Below are 18,523 nucleotides of genomic sequence, written 5' to 3' on the forward strand. Positions count from 1 at the left end.
TAAAGACATATTCTCAGAAATCAAAGTGTTACACTAGTTTCTAATACTGGGATAGGAAAAAAAATAGGAATGTAGTTTGTTTTAAAAATTGGCAGCAAAATAACTAACAGTGATACTTTTTTTTTTCTCTTCAGGGCCAAGGAATATGAGAGTTTAATGGAAACAAAAAATTCTGGATCTGACTCACCTTATAAAGCAAAGTGAGTATATTACTCTGCATTTTACTTCTATTTTATTGATGTCTGTCTTTATAGAAGTTTACCTGAACTTGTATTCCTGTGACCCTAAACTTTATTATCTGAAGCCTAGAACTTCATTTTTCTAACACAATGGTGTCCAGCAGGGAACAGTTGTGGCAGGGGACATTTGGCTATGCTTGGGGATACGTGAGCACATTTTGATTACGACAGCTGGGAGAAATGGCGTTATTCCTGTCAAATGCATAGAGACCCGAGGATGCTCTTAAACACTCTTCGTTGGGCAAGACTAAAGCAAAGAATTATCTCATCCAAAATGTCAGTAGTGCCCCTGTAGAAAAGTCCTGCTCTTACAGAATAGGTTCTGGCAGCACTGCGCTGGTTCTTGCTCTGAGGAGGTCTTGTTCAGGACTGTTGCTAATGCCACTTGATAGATGAGGACTTAGACTCCACCACTGGGTGTTAGTTTCACTACACAATAGCTATACAAAACCACCATCATTTTGCTTCTCTCAAATATATTACCAGTAGAGGTGCAGTGAGGAAGGTACTCAAAAACACTGCTGATAGGACTGCAAGTTAGTGTAGTCTTATTGAAAGGTAACCTGAATCCAGAACTTAGAACATCTACTTTAGGCTGCTGAGAGAAGTAATGCAAAGTGTACCTGAACATTTATGTACAAAGATTAACTATTTTAATATTACTCCTCATAGTGAAAAATTCAAGAAAGAACTTAACTGCCATAAATTGAAGGATATCTGTAACCAGTGGTTAGTGTAGATATGCTATAGCATTTTGATGCTGCAGTTATTTACATTTAAAACAGAAATATTGTTGCCTGTGAGAAATGAGATAACTGATCAGAAAATTACTTTTATTAATTATTGTTTTAGTCATTGTCATTCTAAAAGAAAAAAAAATTTGTAAAATAGTAAAGAAGTTAACAAAATTATCAAGATTATGATGATACTGCATATCTGAAAAACCCAAGAGAATAAAGTGAAAAATTAGTAGAAATTAGAGAATCAATTCAGTAAGGTGGCTGATCACCAAATTAATGTGATAATATTAATAATAGGTAGTTTTTAATGAACCTTCGCTTCATTCCAGGCTCTTTACCTGTGTTGACTCTTTTATTTCTAACAATAACTCAATAAATTTCATTAGGGACGCCAAGCCTTAGAGAGGGTGAGTAACTTGCCTTGAGGTTATGCTGCATCTAGTCTACAAAAGTAGTATTTTCTTTTCTTATAATCAGTTAGGAAACATAAACACCATTTACAATAGCAATAAAAAATAAACTAAAAATAAACTTAAGAAATGTAAAGTCTCCATAAAAATTAAAAACCTTAAAATCCTAACAAAGGGTATTAAAAAAGACTTAAATAATGGAAAGTCAAATTATACTCTTGGATAGAAAACATGGTATGGTAACTTCTCTAAATTCTCCTACAAATGAAACATAACCTGAATAAAATAACTACCTTTTAAAAAATAGAATCATTTTAAAGAATGTATGGAAAAATAAAAGAATTTCTAGGAAAAAATGTAAAAGAAGAATGAGGTAGGTCTGTGCTAACAGATACTTAATAATATTTTGATGGTACCTATGTAGTTAAAATAATTTTGCATCAGCACATGAATAAAAATGTAAATTGATAGAAGCAGTTTTTAAAAACAATCTAGAAATAGATTCAAATATTTGAGTAAATTTAATATATGATGGTGGGATAGTGTTTACAAAGATAGCCAGAAGTTGAACCGTTTCTGGAGGCATGCCCCTATGTAATATAATATATTAACTTTGCCACTATTCCATCAAGAGGTGAACTCTCTTTCCTTTCCTCTTTAATTTGTCTGGCCTTTTGACTTGTTCTGACTACTGTGGAAGCAATAGGTGATAACAAGACTTGGCCATAGAGGTCTTGAGCCTTCTGCTTTCAACCTCACTTTCTTGCTCTCTGCTGTGATTGCCCTGTAAGGGAGCCTGGGTCAGCCCTCTTGAAGATAAAGCATCATTTAATCATGGTGATAATCCTTTTAATATGTTGTTGGATTCATTTTGTTTGTTCTGTTGAGGATTTTTTAATTAATGTTCATATGGGATATCAAGTCTTATTAAGCCTCTGCTTATGTTACTTTGCTTATGTCACATTGGCCAAAGCAAGTCATTTCACCAAGTCCAGAGTCACTGTAGGAAACTATACAAGTCTTGGATAGTAAGACAATTCAAGGGGAGCCTTTACTTAACAGTGTATTACAGAACTTTCTCTGGATTCACCTAACTGGCTACTCTTTTTCAGTATCTTTTGCTTGGTTCTTTTTTGTCTCCTTGACCTCCAACATCCGCATGCCTTTGTCTTGAGAATTCAAATGCAGAATTATTCCCTTGGCAATTTTACTCAGTTTTGTAACGTTAAACATATAGTCACTGATGGATTTTAAATATATGACACCACACCAGTCCTCTCCTCAGAGCTCCAGACTCATATATCCAGCTTCCTGCTTAATATTTCCACATGGATAACCCACCCACAGGGGTTCAGGTAGACCCCTCCTGAAATTTTCTCCCAATCCTTACCCCTCATATTTTTTTGCTCATCTTTAGGAAATGGTAAGTCCATCCTTTGAGATTAAAAGCTTTAAAGTCAACCTCTCTTTCTTTTCATTTCATTTTTGGTCTATCAACAAATTCTATTGGCTCCATCTTTAAAATATATTCAGAATCTGACCACTATTCATTACCTTCTTAGTAACTACTGTAGTCTAACCTATGATCATCTCTCATCTGGGTTATTGTAGTAGCCTCCTAATTAGTCTTAAACTGGTTCTGCTTTTCCTTACTACAGTCTATAGGCCACTGGGCAACCAGGATGTTCCTTTAAATTATAAACCTAGAAAAAAAATGTCAGTAACTACAGAAGCATAATTTTGTAGTGTCTCCAAATCCTCACATAGAAACAAGATAAATAGTTAAAACCAAAAACCCCTGGCAGCATTTACAAAAAACCCCACATTACCAGATAGCTCCAAGAAATCCAAAAAAAAAGCAAGTAAATCCAAACAGCCACAAGACTTGCATGGCATTTACATCAGTGTGAAAGAAAGCAAAAAGAAACAACTGAGATAACATTTGTAAAGAAAGGGAAAGAACCCCCACATAACTAATATTTTCACTGCAAAGTATAGGGAACCAATTTGACAAAAGCACGTGAATTATATTTTCATATTTCATTATGTTCAGATAGCCACTGAACATGTTTTTGATGTAGTGTCCAGTGATTCATTAGTTACATATAACACACAGCGCACATAACAACACATGCCCTCCTTATTCCTTACACCATAAACAAATATATAAACTCAAAATGGTTGAAAGACATCAGTGTGAGACAGAAATCTATCAAAATTCTAGAGTAGAACATAGGCAGTAATCTATTTGATATCAACCACATTAACTTCTTTTAAGACACATCTCCAAAGACAAGGGAAACAAAAGCAAAAATGAACTTTTAGGATTTCATCAAGATAAAAATGTTCTGCACAGCAAAGGAAACAGTCAACAAAACCAAGAGGCAACCCACAGAATGGGGGAAGATACTTCCAAATGACATTACAGATAAAGGGCTGGTATCCAAGATCTATAAAGAACTTACCAAATCAACACTCAAAAAAAAAAAAAAAGTAAAAAAATGGGCAGAAGACATGAACAGACACTTCTCCAAAGAAGACACAAATGGCTAACAGACACATGTAAAAATGCTCCACATCACTAGCAGTCAGGGAATTACAAATGAAAACCACAGTGAGACACCACCTTACACCAGTTAGAATAGCAAAATTGACAAGACAGGAAACAACAAATGTTGGTGAGGATGTAGGGAAAGGAGAACCCTCTTCCATTGTTGGTGGGAATGCAAGCTGGTACAGCCACTCTGGAAAACAGCATAGAGGTTTCTCAGAAAGTTGAAAATAGAGCTACCCTATGACCCGGCAATTGCACTACTTGGTATTTACCCCAAAGATACAGATATAGTGAAAAGAAGGGGCACTTGCACCCCAGTGTTCATAGAAGCAACATCCATAATAGCCAAACTGTGGAAGGAGACAAGATGCCCTTCAACAGATGAATGGATAAAGAAGATGTGATCCAGTTTCTGCAAAGAAGACATCCACATGGCCAACAGACACATGAAAAAGTGCTCAACATCACTCAGCCTCAGGAAAATACAAATCAAAACCACAGTGAGATACTACCTCACACCAGTCAGAATAGCTAATATTAACCTGTCAGGAAACAACAGGTGTTGGTGAGGATGCAGAGAAAGAGGATTCCTCCTACATTGTTAGTGGGAATGCAAACTAATGCAGCCACTCTGGAAGAAAGTATGGAGGTTCCTCAGATAGTTAAAAACAGTGGCTGTTGAAACCCAAGCAGGGTGAGAAAGTATTACCACCCAGACTGGGGAGTCAGAGCCCAAGGGGACATAATAGCATACATATGGAAACAAAGATGGGAGGCGCCTGGGTGCCTCATTCAGTTAAACACCAGCTTTAGACTCAGGTCATGATCTTTGAGTCCTGGGATCTAGTCCCATGTCAGGCTCCTTTCTTAGCAGGAAGTCTGCTTCTCCCTCGACCCTTCCCCTGCTCGCTTCCCCCCCCCCCCAAATAAATAAATAAAATCTTGAAAGAAAGAGAGAGAGAGAGAAAGAAAGGAAGGAAGAAAAAGGAAGAAAGAAAGGAAGGGAGGGTGGATGGGTGATAAATTACATGTGGGGAATTGGTCAAATACATAAGATAAAGTTAAGAATGATGAAAGGCAGATTGCTCGCTGTTGGAGAAGAGTTAAAAATATCTAGGGACAATAGAAAGACCCTGTAGCAAACTGGAATCGTAGGTATTGGTTTTAATTATATTTTCCAATATATAGAAATAGAAATATAGATGTAAATATGTAGGGATATATATGATATATATTTTAAATATTTATTTATAAAATAATATACGCATTTCCTAGCTCTTTCCAGTGAGAGCGAGGGCCTGGGAATAGCAACATCCTGATAGCAGTGAGCACATCAAGTACACCCATGTAAATGAAGGCAAGGTGGTTCCTTAAAAGGGATAGATGGGTTCTTTTTCTACAAGAAGGGATGATGGCAGGTAAAAATGAAAGGTGTGCAATGTAGGAGGCAGTGTATGTACACGGATTTTTTTCATCTTATGTAGAGATTTTCTTAGGCTCTTATATTTCAAAATAAAGCCTTCAACATATTACTTAAAAATAGAAGGGGAACCAATTGCCCTGAATTTAGACTATGTATCTTTCAAATCGAGAAAGTGAAAGAAAAAAATGTTAATGTGTTCGTGTCTTCCTGTCCATTGTACTAAAGAGCAACATTTCCTAAAGTGGGCCCAATCTCCTTAAATTTTTCTAATCATCCCGGTGATCCTAATGAACTGACCAAAATTTGACTGTGATACAGATTAGGGCTTCTTACAGAAATTTATTTACATTTCACATTTACCAATGACACAGTTGAAGTTGGAATTGTTGTGGGAATTAATGTTTTAGTTTTGAGAAGAGAGTATTTGACCTTACAACATTCTCCACAAAGCTATTTATCTGACAGATAATATTCATGCTCTAGGCTAGGAGTTACAAAGCCTCTACTTTTTCTTTTCATGCAAGAAAATTTTTTTGCCAGAAGTAACTCAGATAACAATTTCTGTACAAAAACTGCACCCTCTAAACAGCTTCTTTTCTTCCCCTATAGGGAAAATGTACTTTTCAGGGCCTACGTCCTGACAGTCTGTAATTACTCATAGTATGAATCAAAATCTGATGGTTTTCTCCTTGAGAGGGGCTATATTATTTGTGGTACTTCTGTGGAGGCAGGGAATGAAACAGAGTTTTATCTCATGTTACCAAAGCATCCCCTTGATTTGGCATTCTCCCTTGAAGGGTAGGTTCATATGAATCCCAGATTTGATTTACCTCAGGGTGAAATACAAGCCTCTTGTATTCTGTGAATTAAAATGGTCCTTTTGCCTCCCTAAGTACCCCTGGTTTTCAGTGGAATGTGACCATTCTTGGTAAGAATACTGCTAGATTCATATGCATCCATGGCTATGGCTGGATATTTAGTTACATGGTGTGCAGGCTTTATTCAGCCAAAAGCCAAAGTGGCTACTTATCTATCACACGATAAAGTTCGCTGCCAATATTCCTCAACATGATAAGGTCAGTAACTTTAATCGGATGGGACTCCAGCCCATATTCGATTGAAAGGGAAAAGAAGTATGTTGTTCTTATTCTATTTCTGTGTTTTTTATATTCTCTTTTTCCTTTTGTTGGATTGAGACCTTCTGTCAATGAATAGTAATAATAGTTGACCATTTATTGAATGTCTACCTAACTCCTGAATGGTGTTAGGTACATTACATTAATTACTTTCAATCTTCAAAAGCTCTGAAAGGGGGGAAAAATATATATATATACACATATATATATTTACATGTAATATAAATATGTATTATTCTATGGTATTGTTTATTTGTGAATAAAATGTCCTTATTGAATTGATTAGTATGGTTTGGATACAAAAGCATGAGATTTGAGGACCAAAGGGCTAGTCCTAGTAATAACTTTTACCCCTTGTGAGACCTTGGGAAAGTCATTGAATTTGTCTGAGCCTTAGTTTCTTCATTTTTCAAATGGGAAAAATACTAATGGACATTGTTTTCATAGGATTACATAAAATCATGTACATTAATGTATTTTGTAACCTATGAAGTTATAGATATTATTAAAATTAGAGAAGAAATTTTTTCTTAGTACACTAATCATTAAGCATCTTTTGAGTGCATTTATGTTAACATATTAGGTGCAGTGGATAGGCAGTGAACAGGTAGACAGGAGCCCTCTTTCATGCAGTTAAGACTGTGCTTCTGCACTGTTCAGTAAAATAGCTTCTAGCTACAAGTGGGCATTTAAATTATTAAGATTAAATACAACATAAGGGACACCTGGGCGATTCATTTGGTTAAACATCTGACTCTTGATTTAGGCCTAATGATCTCAGGATTGCGAGATCAAGCCTTGCAAGGGGCTCTGTGCTGAGCATGAAGTCTGCTTAAGATTCTCTCTCTGCAAAAAAAAAAAAAAAAAAAAATTCTCTCTCTGCCCTTCACCATCCCCAACCCCTGCTTGTACACTCTCTCATAAATATAAATAAATAAATACGACTTAAAATTTAGCTCCTTAGTGATACTAACTATACTTCAGGTGCGTAATGGCCACATTTGCCTAGCAGCCACCATAGTGGGCAGTACAGATACAGAACATTCCCATCATTGCTACAAGTTCTGTTGCAAGCCTCTCCGTGGGAAAGACTTGTGATGAGTGATTTAAAGGACTAGTCAAATCAGAAAAAGCAATGTCTGAGCTGAAAACTCAGGGATAAGTAGAAATTTTCTAGATAATGTGGAGTTGAGGAAAGCGTTTCAGAAGGAATGAAAGAAGAGTGTTTGCAAAGACACTGAAGTGGAAGAAGAGGGTGATTTTGATAGAAGGACTTCATGTACACAGATTCTGTGTGGCAGGATTAGGCCTACATAGGAGGAATTAGTCTTCCTTGATTGTAATAGGAGACGCAAAGGAGGGTATGGCTGAAATGCAGATAGGTTTGTAGATTTTGTGGCAGAAAGTGAGGATTTTCCTGTTCCGGTAGTTCCACGTTTATTCTGAAGTGAAAGATCTTCTTTTGAAAGAAAGGCGGGAAAGGAAATGATGGAAGAGAATAGATAATGTATGAAGCAAGTCTTTGTGGAGAGTGGGAGAGTGAGAATGCTAAATGGATTCACTAAGATTCTGAATGTGTGGTCATACCAAGATCAGAGATGGGAAAGGCTGGCAGATGTTCATTATCCAGCCAACTAAATTAATACATCAAGACACTGAGAATGGTGCCTACAGAAAGAGTTAAACATTAGTGACTATTACCACTGCTGGGGTTTGGCTAGTAGGAGTAACAAACAGAACAGCAGAGAAGGAATGTAGCATGCTTGCCAGAAAGTGACTATAATGATGGCCTACAGAATCTATCATAGGTAAAAATGAAAGTGAGACAACAGGGGAGTGATGTAAAGGGGAGAAGTAGAGAGATCTGGGAGTGTGTCTGGTGAATATCTGTTGGTGGACTACTTAAGCAAGTGGAAAGGAGAGGATTGCTAAGAATGAGGTATATGAAGCAGAAGAAGGAAGGGCTACAAAGAAATATTACACATACTTCACTCACTAAAGAATCCCACAGTCTAAGTAATGTGTGTTATTTCCTGGTGAAAAGCAAATAATTGCTTTGTTGCCTAAGTAAATGACATCATCAGTGGCAGGCAATCCCCAAATGGCTTGTAAACTGAAACATGGGGAGTTTGACATTTTGAGAGTTTACAATGCTTACAACATGATATCCAAGTCTACCTTGAAGATTTAAATCCAAATATGAAAACCCAGAGTTTCTTATACTCTTTTTCTCTGCCTGCATAGTCTCACCTTCTCCCCATCTGCAGTTCTGTTCTAGTTTAAATGTCACACAGAAACTGATGGTAGCTGTTGTTCTAGCTAATCTGCTGTCCTCTAGTTCTATTTTGTGCCATGAGGACTAGGTCGATAATCATGAATTTAAGTAATATCAGCCTGAGGAGTGGTTTGTTTGTTCCTTCTCAGAGCTGTTCTGTGAAGCAGTTTCTAATACAATAATGAAAGTAACTTTTCTTTCAAAACGTTGAGGAAAATGAAATATAGTCTAATTCATTAAAGTCATTCTTCCCTTTCTTTTATTTTGAAGGCTTCAGCGATTAGCTAAAGATCTTCTAAAACAACTACAAGTACAAGACAGTGGCTCATGGGCAAACAATAAAGTTTCTGCTTTAGATCGGACCCTAGGCGAGATCACTAGAATTTTGGAAAAAAAGGTATGTAACTAATCTTTTGCCTTGCTTGGCCTTAATATTTGTGGTTCTTTCTCACTATGACAGGGCATACATAGGACTATAAGGCTGACTCTCATTTATGCAATTTGTCTGTGTTTCCAAAACCTGGTCAACCACTGATCAATGTTTTTTTTTTTCTTTCATTAATTAAACTGATGTTGTTTTCAGTCACTTAAATTGGAATCCTCAATAGCAAAAACATGATCATTGGGTCAATCATATTTTCCCCCATACAAACAAAAACAAAATTATTTTAAATGGAATCACAGTAATGAAAGTATACAACTTTATGGCAGAAAATATAAAACTTTGAATTATAGAACTCATGAATCACAACCAGATTTCTACAAAGCACCAATTTCCTTACAGTTTCCAACAGAAAATTTGGCAGTTTTCTTTAGTGACTTAGAGACAGTGAATGTTTTTGTGATAGTTAAAAGATTCTTAATGATTTCTAAAGTATTTATTACTCAATATAGAAAATTTTCAATGCACAAAGAAGTCAACTCCCTATAGTACCCACTGTTGACAGTTTATTATATTTTCTTCTTATGTTTTATTGTACATTTCTCACATAATTTTTTTCATATTATTTATTTTTTTTAATTTTTTATTTTTTATAAACATATATTTTTATCCTCAGGGGTACAGGTCTGTGAATCGCCAGGTTTACACACTTCACAGCACTCACCAAAGCACATACCCTCCCCAATGTCCATAACCCCACCCCCCTTCTCCCAACCCCCCTCCCCCCATTTCTCACATAATTTTATCTGGCTGATTTTATCATAAATTTTTTCTCATCTCTTTAAATATTCCTTGTAGCCAAATGAACATATCAATTTATGCAATTTATATCACTTAGTTGGTTTCTAATTTTTCCATTTGGTGTAATGGCCATCTTTGTTTATTACCTGCAATTTTTGTTTGTTTGTTTTCTGGGTTTAAATTTATAATATTTGAGATACACAAAAGAATGTAGTGATAAAAATAACCTAAATATAATGAACAGCTGTGAATTCACCACCCAACTTAAAAACTATACTGTTCCCAGTACACCTGTGGTTCCTGGTGTGATTCTTCCACCCCCATTCCCATCGCTGCTCCCTTTGAAGGAAATACTATACAGTATTAAAGGGATATCTTTTCTTTGTTTTTTAATAAGCTTTTTCTTTATCACCTTTATAAATGTATTACATAATATATTATTTAGTTTTGCTTATATTTGACCTTTATAAAATATCATACTATAGACTTCTATGATTTTTTCAATCAAAATTATGATTCTAAGTTTTATTTAGGCTTATAAATATAGCTGTTTTTCATTTATTTTCTCTATTATGAGTGAGTACTTCATTGTGTTAATAATACAGTTTTTAAATCCATTTTCCTGAAACGGACGTTGTTTTCCAGGATTGATTCAGTCAGAGTTGAATGTGTATCGGTTTGTGTGTGAGAGAGAGAAAAGAAACTGAGCAGTTAGAGACAGTGCTGCTCCAGCATTCTTGTATCAGAGCAAATGAACAAATTTCTCCACAGTGGGGAGTCTCAGACTTTAGTCTACATCAGAATCATTAGGACTTGATAAAACACAGCCCACCTTCGGTTTCTGATTCATTAGTTCTGCAGTGGGTCCTAAGCATTTGTATTTCACAGGTGACACTGATGCTGCTGGTCCAGGCATCATATTTTGAGAATCATTGCTCTTGTCTAGGGCATACACCTCAGTGGTGGAATTACTGGATTCTCAGGCATATTCACAAGATGGTGTTCAGCTGCATTTTGGGGTCAGATTGTACAGTTCTCTGTAGGAACTGAGAGCAGCATATTCACTGAGGCATTGCAGCAGAGCCACAGAGTCAGTTCTGTGGAACGCATCCCTTTCAGAGTGTCAGAGTTCAGAAACTGGTAGTTATCAGACATGTGCTAGATGGGAGTGTTTGGAGATTTGATATACCTTGGAAAAAATCTCTATTTTAAAAATTAGCACTGATTATTTTTATAAAGGGTACTTATACTTTGAACTAAAAGGGATTTACTTGAAGATACCATTATGTGCACCTTATCTCATGAATATTGTTTTAGATTGAAGTAATCAGAGAATTTTTGAGGAAAAAGTAAAATGATCTGTATAAGAAAGGTATTCAGTATGAAAATCTAAGTAAAGTTATTTCATTCACAAAGGGGCAATTTACTGGAATACCACTGATTCCTTATAATTTGGGGGAGAAAAATGTAGTCTGGCTCCTGGTCTAAATGGTCTGTGTCAGAAGCCTTGCTGTAAAGCTGTCCTCAGAGTATAAACTGCAGGACCACCTGAGAGTCTAAACTTACCTACAGTAAGATCCTTTTGCTATTTTTATAACTAAAATCCCTTTTTTACCTAGCCAAGACAGACTCACTTTATGTGGAATTCTGTTCATAGAGTTATACTGACATTTCAGTGTAATTCAGCTGATATTTATGATTTCAGTTTAGGAATTGTAAATAACCATTCGTTTTTGTTTGGAAAACTCCCTGGAGTAAGAAAATCATTAGAGCCAAAGCCAAGTACCCAGTGAAGGAATTGAAGACAGCCTAGAAGTGACAAGGGTGGGCCTGGTAGAACTTGGGCAAGCACTCCCTGAGGAATGGTGAGAGATCAATCTTGAGTTCTTTACCTTCTTAATTGAGATCTCAACACACTGATGCTTTTTGTTAATGCTTTGATACAGTTTTCCTTAGATAATTCTTCTGGAACTACTTTAGAGATAGCAGGTTAAACTTTGTGATGCGCAAAGTTGTAATGAAAGATCAGGGAACTGAGGAAACATGCCTATTAGTACTTACCATTTGTGTCAGGTCCCTTCTTACTTTCAGGTTCTCTGATTCTGTTTAGAATTAAAAAGACTGTAAGCTGTGTTGCACATGTTATAGTTTTTAACAAACTCCACCCAGTTCTGCAAGAAATACAATGGTCTTGGGTACTTGCACCCACTCTACCAACAAAAACATCTAAAAATACTGGTTTTTCTGTCCCATTTTTATGCCTCCTTATTTGTTTCTCTTGACTAACTGCAATGGCTAGCACCTCCATTATAGTATTGGGTAGAAGTGGTAAGAAGAGACATCATTGTGTTACTCTGGTCTTAGGGAGATAGTGCTGAGTATTTCAAATTTAGGCATCTTATCAGCTATAGGTCTTCCTTAGATGCTGTTCATCACATTGACAAGTTGGCTTGAGTTTGTATTTGTATCATGAATGGTTGGCAAGTTGTGTTAAAAACTTGTTTAACATTATAACCTAATTAAATGATTAAAAAATACTGGGAAAAATTTAAAGTAGCTTTCTTAAAAACATCAAATTGCTAAGAAAAAATTGAAGAATTACTGGGTCAAAAAAAAAAAAAAGAATTTAGGAAGTTGTATTCAGTTATAACTGAATCCCCCAAGAGTTATGATTTGCAAGCCTCATGGGGTAGGGAAGAAAAGTAAAAGCTTAAGGGCTGCCTAAGGTATGACCTCTAATAGGTTTTCTGTTTACAGAGATAAGACCACCATAACCTATTCTGTGATATAATCATGAACCCACTTACTTCATTCTTAGAGACTGCAAAGAAAGTGTTATGGCATAGTGCAGAAGTTATAACTATAATCCAGCCCTGGAGTAGACTTTCAGCCAAAACTCATATCACCTGTATCATTTCAAATGGTGAATTGAATTTGAAGTAGTCCCAGATTGATTAGTGATATCCCTAGACACTTGGCAGAAAGAAATGCAAGTCCTCACTTAAAGAAGACACTTATAATCCTGGGCTTTAGATCATTTATGTCAAATAAGTTTCAAGAACAGATAGCCACAGCCCAAAAAAAAAGGTGTGCAAAAGTAAATAAATCATTATGAGTTATAACAAGCAGAGACTAGAATTTCAAATCTTTGTAAATACCAGTTACAGATTGTAAAACTATGATTTTTATCTTCTAAGGAAATAAAAGGATTGAAAATATCTAAACATATGGGCAGGGTATGTAAATCAGAATAGTTCTACTGATGCCAATTAATAAAGCTTGACAAAATATAAACTGGAGCTGAATTGCTAACAAAGTGGTAAAGAATTACTGGGCTGAGATCTGGAAACAAGGCATTTTGGGGCTGGGTACGATTGGTGATCCAAAAGAAGTGGATAAGAAGCTGAGTAATATTTTTGACATTATTCAAAATTGGTGGATTAAAAGTATTGTAGTCTAGGACTGTAAAGGGTAGATTGGTGTATGCCAGTCATTGCACAGACCGCAGCTTAACTTCAGATCATCTGGGTGGCTGAAAAAAAAAAAAAAAAGAAAGAAAGGAAAAACAGTTGTTGGGGGGAAAAATAAACAAAGTGATCTTGGATTGCTAATACCTCCAGGTGCCTAACAAAAGCAAATGGGAAATCTACTGTGAAGAAAGATAATATCAACCTAAGTCTCAATTATTTCGACAAAATAAGTTTCAAATACAGTGTCTGACAGAGAAAGGTAGTGAACCATATAAAGGGGCAAGATAACCTGGATAAAAATCACTGGGAACAGACCAATGGGGGCTATGCTTGCTATGTTCAAGGATGTAAGTATTAACCATTTTTTAAAAGGTATAGCACATTTGAAAGAAAATAGAAAATCAAGAACTGAACGTTTTGGTAATCAAAATTAAGAAAACTATTCATCATGTAACAGCAAAATAAGCCCACTGAAGAGAAAATAAGTATATTCTAAGTCCTAAGAATAAAACATGGAGAGAATATATGAAAAATAGAGAAAAGAATAAAAGCATATCAAATATAGTGAGATTTTTAATTTATGTATAATTATTCAGGAAGAGAGGAGATAAAAGGGCAGAAACAGTACCTGAAGTGATTCTCATTTAGAACTTTCTAAACCTTTACAAATCAACTCAGATATTCAAGAAACCCAGTGAAGCCCAAACAGTGAAAATAAAAATCTACACCTATGTTTATAGTAGCAATGGCCACGGTCGCCAAACTGTGCAAAGAACCAAGATGCCACGGACGAATGGATAAGGAAGATGTGGTCCATATATACTAGGGAGTATTATGCCTCCATCAGAAAGGATGAATACCCAACTTTTGTAGCAACATGGACGGGACTGGCAGAGATGATGCTGAGTGAAATAAGTCAAGCAGAGAGAGTCAATTATCATATGGTCTCACTTATTTGTGGAGCATAACAAATAGCATGGAGGACATGGGGAGTTAGAGAGAAGAGAGTTGGGGGAAATTGGAAGGGGAGGTGAACCATGAGAGACTATGGACTTTGAAAAACAACCTGAGGGTTTTGAAGGGGCAGGGGGTGGGAGGTTGGGGGAGCCAGATGGTGGGTATTAAGGAGGGCACGTATTGCATGGAGCACTGGGTGTAGTGCAAAAACAATGAATTCTGTTACACTGAAAAGAAATTTTAAAAAAAGAAAGAAAGAAATCTACACCTAAATACATCATCATGAAACTGTAGGAAATCAAATTATAAGCCAATCTCATTCATGAACTTAGATTCAAAATTCCTTAACAAATTTTTGTCAAACAAAATGTTGCAATGTATACAAAGAATAGTATATCACAACAAAATTGGAATTATTCAAGGTATTCAAGTTGATTTAACACTGGAAAGTCAATCAGAGTTTATCATATTAATAGATGAAAAGAGAAAAAGATGTAAGCATCTCAAAAGACCCAGCAGAAGCATTTGATAAGTTCAGCATCAAATCAATTCATCATTGTAAACAAGGAATAGAATACAATTTCCTTAACTCACAGATTGTATCTAAAATAAAAATGTAGCTAATTTCATAAACTAATAATTTTAAAAGGTCTACTAGGTTACAACAACAGTATATAAAAATCAATCTTATTTATATCACCAACAAAATATTAAGTATCTAGGAGTAAATAAATCATGTTCATGGATTGGAACCCTCACTATAGTAATATACCTTTTCACCACAAATTTATTTGTAGATTTAGTGCATTTGGAATGAAAATTCTTTATATTGTGCAACTGTATCTTTATTTTATGGAAATTGAAATGCAGATTCTAAAATTAAAATACACAATTTCAAAGAACTAATAATGGCCAAGACACTGTTGAAAAATAATAATATGGGAGGATTTGCTCTAACAAGTATCAAAACTTACTATAAAGTTGCAGTAGTTAAAATAATGTGTTGTTGGAGCAAAGATGGCAGAAACGAAGAATGGAACATACTTAATTAAATTCATATATAGTATGCTTAATGAACAATGTGAGGCAGTTTTTAATGTATATATAGAAAAAGGAAACATGGCAAAACATTAGGGGAAAATATGGTCCCTTTTGTAAATGTTGCTATAATGATTGAATATTTTTAATCTTTTAAAAATAAAACTTGACCCCACCTAACATCATAATCAAAAAATCAGATGGACCTAAATGTGAAAAGTAAAAACAACCTTTTAGGCAATAACAAAGAATATTTTAACTTTGGGGCTTTGCTAGGACAAAAAAAGGACACGAGAAATTAGCTATATAGGGAAGTGAAATTTTAGTTAAAAATCTGGTATCAAAAGATACCAGAAAAACAGTTAAAAGACAATATGATGGAAGAAAATCTTTATCTTTATAACTCATGAAGAAGTGGAATCCAGTGGATATAAGGAATTCTTTTTTTTTACTTTAAGATTTTATTTATTTATTTGTTAGAGAGAGAGCATGCACAAGCAGGCAGAATGGCAGGCAGAGGCAGAGAGAGAAGTAGGCTCCCTGCTCAGCAAGGAGCCTGATGCAGGACTTGATCCTAGGACCCTGATCATGACCTGAGCCAAAGGCAGCGACTTAACCGACTGAGCCACCCAGGCATCCTGTATAAGGAATTCTTAAAGTTAAAAAGGAAAAGAAATAAACAGCACGTAGGAAAATGGTAATAGGCATTCCAAAAGACGTCTAAGTAGCCAGTAAGTAAATGCAAAGATAGTCAATCTCTTTGGTAATCAGAAAATTCCAAATGAAAAACATAGTGTGATGCTATGATTCACTTGTCAGAATGGCAAAAATTAAAGACTGAAAATACCAACTATTGCCAAAGATCTAGAGTAATGGAATTCTCATACTCTGTGATTATATAAGTTGGTACTACCACTTTAGAAAGCAGTTTGTTATTATTGACTAAAGCTCAGGCTTTTTTTTTTTTGCATCATATTTTTCTTCTAGGTCTATACCCTAAGACAGCAATGCATTTATGTACCAGGAGACACATATACAATTGTTTGGTGGCATTTTTATAATTACCAAATACGGAAAAAAGCCCAAGTATCCATTAACAGTTAAATATATAAATTATGATAAATTTGTGTAATAGAATACTATTCAACAATAAAAATGAACTACAGCTATTGGTAACAGCATGAATGTATCTCAGAATGTTTCGTGGGCAAAACAGGTCACCAAAAAAAATATATGTATGAATATATGTACATGTGTGTATATATATATATATATATATATATATATATATATATATATATGTACACAGAGGTGAACATACATAATACACTGTTACATTTCCAGTTATGTAAAGTCTAAGAATAGCCAAAAGTACCTATATTGCTTTGCAATAGACACATAGAAGAGAAAACTATAAGGAAGACACAGGAAACATTTCTCATAAAAATCAGGATAATGATTATTCAGAGAGTTGGGAGGGGGATGTGATCAGGAAGATTCATGTAGGTGGCTTCTTGAGTGTGTCTGGTCTTCTTTTTCTTGACCAGATGGCAATGATATACAATGTTTAAATTACAGTTATTCTTCAAATTGTACTTACGTGTTTTCTCATTTTTCTCACTTTTCCGTATGTCTGTTATGTTCCACAATGAAATTCCATTTAAAATTCAAGTTAAAATAAATGCTCCAAGAACCCTTTTGTTGCAGAAATGTTTAATTATTTCAAATAAAAGTTTCTAAAACTTCCTTATACATGCAGAGGAATTTTCCTTGTTTGTGCCATTTTATGAAATTTGGTCCAAGTGAGCATGATTTGTATTTTCATTGACTTTTCTCATTACTCTGTGATGATGAACATTGCATTTGAATTTGGATAGTAACAGCATCCCAGAAGCTTTCTGTGGTTTATCAGTAACATGAGACATTTGTATGCTGTTACTGTAAGTAAACAGTTTAAGCAGATGGATTGGATATGGAGTTTTTCCAATTCCCTTTCCTGACTTTTTTTTTTTAATTCTGCCAAATTTAAATAGAGATTCAGCTGTGATTCTCTTGAAGCTGAATAAGCAAACAACATAGCTGACAGCAATCATAATTTGAACTGAATTGAGAGATAGATGTCAAATCACTTTTTGATACCTTTAGTAAACCCTGCCATGTTTCAGTGTTTTTGAAATTTATCTTGCAAAATTTCACCAACAAGTAACTATGAAAGGTAGAAACATACAAACTTTTCCTGACCCTGCCCTTTTTTTTCCTGCTTTTTTGCCAACTGAGGTTTGTGGCTATTTTACACATGCGTATACTCAGAGAAGATAAACCAGTCATCCCTCAGAGCTTTTTCAGTCTAGTTGCATTCAGAAAATTGTGTTCAGGTCTGACTAGACACTGCCTGTCTTCCAAATTTCATTCTCTTTTTCATCTGTCTTGCTATTGGTGTAAAGAAATGCAACTGATTTCTCTGCATTGTTTTTATATCCTGACACTTTACTGAATTCCTGTATGAGTTCTAGCAGTTTTGGAGTGGAGTCTTTTGGGTTTTCCACATAAAGTAGCATATTATCTGCAAAGAGTGATAGTTTGACTTCTTCTTCACCGATTTGGTTGCCTTTAATTTCTTTTTGTTGTCTGATTGCTGAGGCTAGGATAGCAGTGGTGATAGTGGACATCCCTGCTGTGTTCCTGACCTTAGGGGAAAATCTCTCAGTCTTTCCTCATTGAGATTGATATTCACTGTGGGTTTTTCATAGATGGCTTTTATGATATTGGGGTATGTACCCTCTATCCCTACACTGTGTAGAGTTTTGATCAAGAAAGGATGCTGTACTTTGTCAAATGCTTTTTCAGCACCTATTGAGAGTATCATATGGTTTTTGTTCTTTCTTTTATTAATGTATTGTTTCACATTGATTCATTTGTGGATGTTGAGCCAACCTTGCCGCCCAGGAAAAATTCCACTTGGTCGTGGTGAATAATCCTTTTAATGTCCTTTTGGATCCTATTGGCTAGTATTTTGTTGAGGTTTTTGCATCCATGTTGATCAGGGATATTGGTCTGCAATTCTTTTTGAAGGGGACTTTGGTTTTTAGATTGAGGTA

General features: G+C 35.3%; 1 protein-coding gene across 2 annotated transcripts in view; it reads left to right on the plus strand.

The window, feature by feature from the left end:
* The window catches only part of SCAPER (S-phase cyclin A associated protein in the ER), a 524,869-nt gene that overhangs the window by 268,070 nt on the left and 238,276 nt on the right, over window positions 1-18,523 (plus strand). For both annotated transcript variants that reach the window (XM_082735980.1, XM_082735981.1), the window contains exons 22-23: window positions 135-200; window positions 9,048-9,174. In XM_082735980.1, the coding sequence (XP_082592106.1) occupies window positions 135-200; window positions 9,048-9,174 (193 nt within the window). The remainder of the gene's footprint in view (window positions 1-134; window positions 201-9,047; window positions 9,175-18,523) is intronic.

Source organism: Mustela nivalis (genome assembly GCF_964662115.1).
Source record: "Mustela nivalis genome assembly, chromosome: 6".
NCBI classification, from domain to species: domain Eukaryota; kingdom Metazoa; phylum Chordata; class Mammalia; order Carnivora; family Mustelidae; genus Mustela; species Mustela nivalis.